The 10,000-nt window shown below is 47.5% G+C and overlaps 1 protein-coding gene across 1 annotated transcript in view; it reads right to left on the reverse strand.

Moving 5' to 3' along the window:
• The window catches only part of afap1l1a (actin filament associated protein 1 like 1a), a 43,447-nt gene that overhangs the window by 23,588 nt on the left and 9,859 nt on the right, over positions 1-10,000 (reverse strand). The window contains exons 2-4 of the mRNA XM_082956065.1: positions 3,100-3,225; positions 2,271-2,354; positions 2,045-2,093 (exon numbers count right to left, since the gene is read on the reverse strand). Coding sequence (XP_082812191.1) covers positions 2,045-2,093; positions 2,271-2,354; positions 3,100-3,225 — 259 coding nt within the window. The remainder of the gene's footprint in view (positions 1-2,044; positions 2,094-2,270; positions 2,355-3,099; positions 3,226-10,000) is intronic.

Genomic DNA, 10,000 nt, shown 5'->3' on the forward strand with positions numbered 1-10,000 from the left:
CTATGGAGGATCAGCAACACTATGGAGGATCATCTAACACTATGGAGGATCATCTAACACTATGGAGGATCATCTAACACTATGGAGGATCATCGAACACTATGGAGGATCATCTAACACTATGGGGGATCATCTAACACTATGGAGGATCATCTAAAACTCTGGAGGATCAGCAACACTATGGGGGATCATCTAACACTATGGAGGATCATCTAACACTATGGAGGATCAGCAACACTATGGGGGATCATCTAACACTATGGAGGATCATCTAATACTATGGAGGATCAGCAACACTATGGGGGATCATCTAACACTATGGAGGATCATCTAACACTATGGAGGATCATCGAACACTATGGAGGATCATCTAACACTATGGAGGATCAGCAACACTATGGAGGATCATCTAACACTATGGAGGATCATCTAACACTATGGAGGATCAGCAACACTATGGGGGATCATCTAACACTATGGGGGATCAGCAACACTATGGAGGATCATCTAACACTATGGAGGATCATCTAACACTATGGAGGATCATCGAACACTATGGAGGATCATCTAACACTATGGGGGATCATCTAACACTATGGAGGATCATCTAACACTATGGAGGATCAGCAACACTATGGGGGATCATCTAACACTATGGAGGATCATCTAACACTATGGAGGATCAGCAACACTATGGGGGATCATCTAACACTATGGGGGATCATCTAACACTATGGAGGATCAGCAACACTATGGGGGATCATCTAACACTATGGAGGATCATCTAACACTATGGAGGATCATCGAACACTATGGAGGATCATCTAACACTATGGGGGATCATCTAACACTATGGAGGATCATGTAACACTATGGAGGATCAGCAACACTATGGGGGATCATCTAACACTATGGAGGATCATCTAACACTATGGAGGATCAACAGAACTTTTGGGAATCAGTTAGATAGAGAGCACTATGGGGATCATCAAGTCCCGATGATATATCAACAGTGACAAGCATGTGCGTACAGAAAATCCCCTGCCAATCACTGTCTGTCTCTTTATTTATCCCTCCCTCCCTCCCTCCCTCCCTCCCTCCCTCCCTCCCTCCCTCCCTCCCTCCCTCCCTCCCTCCCTCCCTCCCTCCCTCCCTCTCTCTCTCTCTCTCTGTCTCTCTTCTTCTCTGTCTGTCTGTCTGTCTGTCTGTCTGTCTGTCTGTCTGTCTGTCTGTCTGTCTGTCTGTCTGTCTGTCTGTCTGTCTGTCTGTCTGTCTGTCTGTCTGTCTCTCACTCTCTATTGTCTTTCTCACCGCACCTCCTTCTCTCTCTTTCTCTCCCTTGGTCCAACCCCCCTGTCTCTCTCTCTCTCTCTCTCTCTCTCTCTCTCTCTCTCCCCTCCTCCTTCTCTCTCACTAACTGGTAATAGTTCAGTGGGGAACTGTAGCAGGTATCAGAGGAGACTGATGTACAGACACTGACTGACAGATAGAGGGACTTGTTATAACTGCCCTGCAGCTGCAGAGAGAAAGAGAGAGAGAGAGGGACTGAAGGAGAGAGAGTGAGAGAGAGAGAGCAAGAGAGAGACAGCGCTACCCTCCAGAACCATCTGTCTTGTCTGTCCTGTTCAAATCTTTCTTACTGCCATATCTCTCTGTCATCCTCTCTTACTGCCATACCTCCGTCATCCCCCCACCCCTTTATGTACAGGGTGATATCACAGCTTATGCTGCACATGGGCCAGCTATGATTTAATTCCAGAGGGTCATTGTTGTTGAGGGGAACGATTCAATCGTTACTAGGATTGATATACAGTACTTCAGATTCATAGACACACATACAAACACATGTATGAACACACAGGAACAGTGAATGTGTATAATGTGTAGGTCACCTGTTTTGAGGGTATCGTGTCGTCTCTGTGTGTGTCTGTGTGTGTGTCTGTGTGTGTGTCAGTGTGTGTGTGTGTGTGTGTGTGTCAGTGTATGTGTCAGTGTGTGTGTGTCAGTGTGTGTGTCAGTGTGTGTGTCAGTGTGTGTGTCCTGCTTCTGTTTCTGGTCCTCTGTCATGTCTTTCAGCTCCCCCAGGTCACAGTCTGGACAGAGAGGTAGAAGACAGTTAAAGGGAAATTCAGGATTTTACAACTTGAAGTTAGGCAGTTGCTCACCCTGAAAATGGGCCATGAGAAACTGTTGTAAAATCTTTAACTTCTCCTTTATTAATGCCCTGGTTGTTCAAATAAAGTTAGTATCGCTCCAAGGACCAAACTCACCAAAGGTCTCGAAGAGGGATTCCACAAAACTGGTGCCGTGTCTGTAGACTGACCTGTTCATGTACAAGTAGTCTGGTCCTGTCACTGGGGGAAAGATGGAAACAAAACATACTGTATAAACACACGTAAAGATATTATATTGTTTGATTTCACTTTATCTGTGATGTCTCTGTTTACTGTCTGTCTGTTCCTATCTGTCTATCGCTGTCTATACCAGACCTGGGTTCAATTACTATTTGAAATCATTTCGACTTGCCTTGTTAAATGAAGGTTAAATAAAATAAAATAATAAAATAAATTCAAGCATTTGTGCTTGAATGAGTTTGCCTGTACAAACCCCTTCCTTCTGGCACTCTGGCAGACTAAAGCAAAAGCTAAAAAGTATTTGAAGGATTTCAAATAGAATTTGCATCCAGGTCTGGTCTATACCTCTGTTTGTCTCCTACCTGTGGGCTGTAGCTGTCTGTCTGTAGTCTCCTACCTGTGGGCTGTAGTTGTCTGTCTGTAGTCTCCTACCTGTGGGCTGTAGTTGTCTGTCTGTAGTCTCCTACCTGTGGGCTGTAGTTGTCTGTCTGTAGTCTCCTACCTGTGGGCTGTAGTTGTCTGTCTGTAGTCTCCCACCTGTGGGCTGTAGTTGTCTGTCTGTAGTCTCCTACCTGTGGGCTGTAGTTGTCTGTCTGTAGTCTCCTACCTGTGGGCTGTAGCTGTCTGTCTAGTCTCCTACCTGTGGGCTGTAGTTGTCTGTCTGTAGTCTCCTACCTGTGGGCTGTAGTTGTCTGTCTGTAGTCTCCTACCTGTGGGCTGTAGTTGTCTGTCTGTAGTCTCCTACCTGTGGGCTGTAGTTGTTTCAGCAGGTTCCTAACAGAGGTCTTCTTCTCCTCAGTAGGAGAGCTCAGAGTCTCGTTGTCCAGCAGCTTCAGCAGAACGTTGAGCTCCGTCACCAGGACATCCATCGCTAAGGAACGGGTTGGAGGTTAGAGGTTAGAGGTCAGAAGTTACTGGTCAGGGAGGGAGAGGACAGAGGTCAGAAGTTACTGGTCAGGGAGGGAGAGGACAGAGGTCAATCGACCAGACTAAACAACTTTCTGTTTCTGTCAACAAATATAGACATGTACGCATACCCATGCATCCCACTCTCACTCTCTCTCGGGTCCATCTCTATCTCCCCTCATCCCTGTCTCCCCCCTTTTCTCTGTCTTTGTCTCTCCACCATCTCTCTGTCTCCCTCAGGGGTAGGGGGAACCCAGTACTGCACTTACATACATCCAATACGTAGATACATAACATCAAAGTGTTTATAAAGCCCAGTCAGCTTTTTAGGAGTATATAATTCAGATGTTGGTATGTGACTAGACCGCTCCCTGTTTTCAGAACAGAGTGAAAATAAACCTTAAGCTCTGCGAGCAAGTTTATGCTCCTGAGAGCAGGTCTGTGAACTGTGTGTGTGTTTGTGTGTGTATGTGTGCATGTGTGTCTGTGTGTGTGTCTGTGTGATCGTGAATCATATAGAGCCTGAACCTACAGACACAGTGACCTAGACTAACCATGAGCTCAATTACAGCCCTACCCCAGCTCTCTCTCTCTCTGGTCCATCTCTTTCTCTACTTCTCTCTCTCTCTCTTCTCTCTCTCTCTGGTCATCTCTTTCTCTACTTCTCTCTCTCTCTCTGGTCCATCTCTTTCTCTACTTCTCTCTCTCTCTCTCTCTCTCTCTCTCTCTGGTCCATCTCTTTCTCTACTTCTCTCTCTCTCTCTGGTCCATCTCTTCTCTACTTCTCTCTCTCTCTCTCTGGTCCATCTCTTTCTCTACTTCTCTCTCTCTCTCTCTCTCTCTCTCTCTCTGGTCCATCTCTTTCTCTACTTCTCTCTCTGGTCCATCTCTTTCTCTACTTCTCTCTCTCTCTCTCTGGTCCATCTCTTTCTCTACTTCTCTCTCTCTCTCTGGTCCATCTCTTTCTCTACTTCTCTCCTCTCTCTCTCTCTCTCTCTGGTCCATCTCTTTCTCTACTTCTCTCTCTCTCTCTCTGGTCCATCTCTTTCTCTACTTCTCTCTCTCTCTCTCTCCTCTCTCTCTCTCTGGTCCATCTCTTTCTCTACTTCTCTCTCTGGTCCATCTCTTTCTCTACTTCTCTCTCTCTCTCTCTGGTCCATCTCTTCTCTACTCTCTCTCTCTCTCTGGTCCATCTCTTTCTCTACTTCTCTCTCTCTCTGTCTCAATTCAATTTCAATTACATTTCAATTTTCAATATAATGGCTTTATTGGCAAGGGAAGCATATGTTAACATTGCCAAAGCAAGTGAAATAGATAATAAACAAAAGTGAATTAAACAATAATACAAAAAGAACAGTAAACATTACACTCACAAAAGTTCCAAAATAATAAAGACATTTCAAATGTCATATTATGTGCAAATAGTTCAAGTACAAAAGGGAAAATAAATAAACATTAATATGGGTTGTATTTACAGTGGTGTTTGTTCTTCATTATTTTACCTTTTCTTGAGGCAACAGGTCACAAACCTTGCTGCTGTGATGTCACACTGTGGTATTTCACCCAGTAGATATGGGAGTTTATCAAAATCGTGTTTGTATTCAAATTCTTTGTGGATCTGTGTAATCTGAGGGAAATATGTGACTCTAATATGGTCGTACATTTGGCAGGAGGTTAGGAAGTGCAGCTCAGTTTCCACCTCATTTTGTGGGCAGTGTGCACATAGCCTGTCTTCTCTTGAGAGCCAGGTCTGCCTATGGCGGCCTTTCTCAATAGCAAGGCTATGCTCATTGAGTCTGTACATAGTCAAAGCTTTCCTTAAGTTTGGGTCAGTCACAGTGGTCAGGTATTCTGCCACTGTGTACTCTCTGTTTAGGGCCAAATAGCATTCTAGTTTGCTCTGTTTTTTGTTAATTCGTTCCAATGTGTCCCTGGGGCTCTGTGGGGTCTGTTTGTGTTTGTGAACAGAGCCCTAGGACCAGCTTGCTTTGGGGACTCTTCTCCAGGTTCATCTCTCTGTAGGTGATGGCTTTGTTATGGAAGGTTTATAAATCGCTTCCTTTTAGGTGTTGGTAGAATTGAACGCCTCTTTTCTGGATTTTAATAATTAGCAGGTATCGGTCTAATTCTGCTCTGCATGCATTATTTGATATTTTACGTTGTACACTGAGGATATTTTTGCATGCAGAGTCTCAATTTGGTGTTTGTCCCATTTTGTGAATTCTTGGTTGGTGAGCGGACCCCAGAACCATAAAGGGCAATAGGTTCTCTCTCTCTCTCTCTCTCTCTCTCTCTCTCTCTCTCTCTCTCTCTCTCTCTCTCTCTCTCTCTCTCTCTCTCTCTCTCTCTCTCTCTCTCTCTCTCTCTCTCTCTCTCTCTCTCTCTCTGAGAAAGAGTGGTCTAGGCCAAGACATCTCTCCCCCTCTCCTCCCACACAGTGGAGTAAATAGGCGTGCTGTGCCTGAACTGATTTGATATGCCAGCTACTCAGACAGTGTGTGAGGATATCCATGTTTCATTAAGATGGAAGAGAACCGGATGCCCACACACACACGCATGCCCACACACACACGCATGCCCACAGACGCATGCCCACAGATGCATGCCCACAGACGCATGCCCACAGACGCATGCCCACAGATGCATGCCCACAGACGCATGCCCACACACACACGCATGCCCACAGACGCATGCCCACAGACGCATGCCCACAGACGCATGTCCACAGACGCATGCCCACAGACGCATACCCACAGACGCATGCCCACAGACGCATGCCCACAGACGCATGCCCACACACACACGCATGCCCACACACACACGCATGCCCACACACACACGCATGCCCACAGACGCATGCCCACAGACGCATGCCCACAGACGCATGCCCACAGACGCATGCCCACAGACGCATGTCCACAGACGCATGCCCACAGACGCATACCCACAGACGCATGCCCACAGACGCATGTCCACAGACGCATGCCCACAGACGCATGCCCACACACACACGCATGCCCACAGACGCATGCCCACAGACGCATGCCCACAGACGCATGTCCACAGACGCATGTCCACAGACGCATGCCCACACACGCATGCCCACAGACGCATGCCCACAGACACATGCCCACAGACGCATGCCCACACTCTCTGACCAGTTGTTCTCTGCAGATAGATATGATATTTGCCTGGCTGTAGGTTGGTAAGCCCAGAGGAGGGCCCACATCAGAAAACACTGTCTTCAGTTAGGGAGCAACACTGTTCAGACACACAAAAGACACAAACACTCACACACACACGGCCGGTCAGTTTTCTCTGGTTGCCATTGGGGATTATAAAATGGTTGGTTTGATCCCTGAATGCTGATTGGCTGACAGCCGTCGTATATCAGACCGTATACCATGGATATGACAAAACATTTATTTTTATGCTCTTATTACATTAAGTAAACTGTTTATAATAGCAATAAGGCACCTCAGGGGTTTGTGGTATATGGCCAATAAACCACGACTAAGTGCTGTGTCCAGGCACGGTGCTTTGTGTGGTGCATAAGAACAGCCCTTAGCCGTGGTATATTGGCCATATACCACACCTCCTCGGGCCGTATTGCTTAATTATATAAAGATTACTCTCGCTGTGTCCCAAATGGCAAAATATCCCTTATGTAGTGCACTACTTCTGAACAGAGTCCTATGGGTCCTGGTTAAACATAGTGCACTATTTCTGAACAGAGTCCTATGGGTCCTGGTTAAACATAGTGTACTATTTCTGAACAGAGTCCTATGGGTCCTGGTTAAAAGGAAAAAGATAGCCATTTGGGACGCAGCCTGTGAGATATCCAGCACTGAGACTAAATTCACCACAGGATGTCCCTAGAATTTCTAAGCAAACAGCTGGAGGCAGGGCTTTCTCCTATTGAGCTCCATTTTTATGGAATGGTCTGCCTATCCATGTGAGAGACGCAGACTCGGTCTCAACCTTTAAGTCTTTATTGAAGACTCATCTCTTCAGTAGATCCGATGATTGAGTGTAGTCTGTCCCAGGGATGTGAAGGTGAATGGAAAAGCACTGGAGAGACGAACCACCCTTGCTGTCTCTGCCTGGCCGGTTCCCCTCTCTCCACTGGGATTTTCTGCCTCTAACCCTACTACGGGGGCTGAATCACTGGCTTGCTGGTGCTCTTCCATGCTGTCCCTAGGAGGTTTGCGTCAGTTGAGTGGGTTGAGTCTCTGACATGATCTTCCTGTCCGGGTTGGCGCGCCCCTCGTGTATGTGCCGTGGGGGAGATCTTCGTGGGCTATACTCAGCCTTGTCTCAGGGTAGTAAGTTGGTGGTCTGTTGATATCCCTCTAGTGGTACGGGGGCTGTGCTTTGGCAAAGTGGGTGGGGTTATATCCTGCCTGGTTGGCCTGTCCGGGGGTATAGTCGGACGGGGCCATAGGAACACGAGTTCCTGAACCAGGGCACCTCAGCAGTGAAACAGATTGAGTTCCTGAACCAGGGCACCTCAGCAGTGAAACAGATTGAGTTCCTGAACCAGGGCACCTCAGCAGTGAAACAGATTATGTTCCTGAACCAGGGCACCTCAGCAGTGAAACAGATTTAGTTCCTGAACCAGGGCACCTCAGCAGTGAAACAGATTGAGTTCCTGAACCAGGGCACCTCAGCAGTGAAACAGATTGAGTTCCTGAACCAGGGCACCTCAGCAGTGAAACAGATTTAGTTCCTGAACCAGGGCACCTCAGCAGTGAAACAGATTGAGTTCCTGAACCAGGGCACCTCAGCAGTGAAACAGATTGAGTTCCTGACCCAGGGCACCTCAGCAGTGAAACAGATTGAGTTCCTGAACCAGGGCACCTCAGCAGTGAAACAGATTGAGTTCCTGAACTAGGGCACCTCAGCAGTGAAACAGATTTAGTTCCTGAACCAGGGCACCTCAGTAGTGAAACAGATTGAGTTCCTGAACCAGGGCACCTCAGTAGTGAAACAGATTGAGTTCCTGAACTAGGGCACCTCAGCAGTGAAACAGATTGATTTCCTGAACTAGGGCACCTCAGCAGTGAAACAGATTGAGTTCCTGAACCAGGGCACCTCAGCAGTGAAACAGATTGAGTTCCTGAACCAGGGCACCTCAGCAGTGAAACAGATTGAGTTCCTGAACCAGGGCACCTCAGTAGTGAAACCGATTTAGTTCCTGAACCAGGGCACCTCAGCAGTGAAACAGATTGAGTTCCTGAACCAGGGCACCTCAGTAGTGAAACAGATTTAGTTCCTGAACCAGGGCACCTCAGTAGTGAAACAGATTGAGTTCCTGAACCAGGGCACCTCAGTAGTGAAACAGATTGAGTTCCTGAACCAGGGCACCTCAGCAGTGAAACAGATTTAGTTCCTGAACCAGGGCACCTCAGCAGTGAAACAGATTGAGTTCCTGAACCAGGGCACCTCAGCAGTGAAACAGATTTAGTTCCTGAACCAGGGCACCTCAGTAGTGAAACAGATTGAGTTCCTGAACCAGGGCACCTCAGTAGAGAAACAGATTGAGTTCCTGAACCAGGGCACCTCAGCAGTGAAACAGATTGAGTTCCTGAACCAGGGCACCTCAGCAGTGAAACAGATTTAGTTCCTGAACCAGGGCACCTCAGTAGTGAAACAGATTTAGTTCCTGAACCAGGGCACCTCAGCAGTGAAACAGATTGAGTTCCTGAACCAGGGCACCTCAGCAGTGAAACAGATTGAGTTCCTGAACCAGGGCACCTCAGCAGTGAAACAGATTGAGTTCCTGAACCAGGGCACCTCAGCAGTGAAACAGATTGAGTTCCTGAACCAGGGCACCTCAGCAGTGAAACAGATTGAGTTCCTGAACCAGGGCACCTCAGCAGTGAAACAGATTGAGTTCCTGAACCAGGGCACCTCAGCAGTGAAACAGATTTAGTTCCTGAACGAGGGCACCTCAGCAGTGAAACAGATTGAGTTCCTGAACCAGGGCAACTCAGCAGTTAAACAGATTGAGTTCCTGAACCAGGGCACCTCAGTAGTGAAACAGATTTAGTTCCTGAACCAGGGCACCTCAGTAGTGAAACAGATTGAGTTCCTGAACCAGGGCACCTCAGCAGTGAAACAGATTGAGTTCCTGAACCAGGGCACCTCAGCAGTGAAACAGATTTAGTTCCTGAACCAGGGCACCTCAGTAGTGAAACAGATTGAGTTCCTGAACCAGGGCACCTCAGTAGTGAAACAGATTGAGTTCCTGAACTAGGGCACCTCAGCAGTGAAACAGATTGATTTCCTGAACTAGGGCACCTCAGCAGTGAAACAGATTGAGTTCCTGAACCAGGGCACCTCAGCAGTGAAACAGATTGAGTTCCTGAACCAGGGCACCTCAGCAGTGAAACAGATTGAGTTCCTGAACCAGGGCACCTCAGTAGTGAAACAGATTGAGTTCCTGAACCAGGGCACCTCAGCAGTGAAACAGATTGAGTTCCTGAACCAGGGCACCTCAGCAGTGAAACAGATTTAGTTCCTGAACCAGGGCTCCTCAGTAGTGAAACAGATTGAGTTCCTGAACCAGGGCACCTCAGTAGTGAAACAGATTGAGTTCCTGAACCAGGGCACCTCAGCAGTGAAACAGATGGATTTCCTGAACCAGGGCACCTCAGTAGTGAAACAGATTGAGTTCCTGAACCAGGGCACCTCAGCAGTGAAACAGATGGAGTTCCTGAACCAGGGAACCTCAGCAG

Source organism: Salmo salar, chromosome 09 (assembly GCF_965601325.2).
Source record: "Salmo salar chromosome 09, fSalSal1, whole genome shotgun sequence".
Classification (NCBI taxonomy): domain Eukaryota; kingdom Metazoa; phylum Chordata; class Actinopteri; order Salmoniformes; family Salmonidae; genus Salmo; species Salmo salar.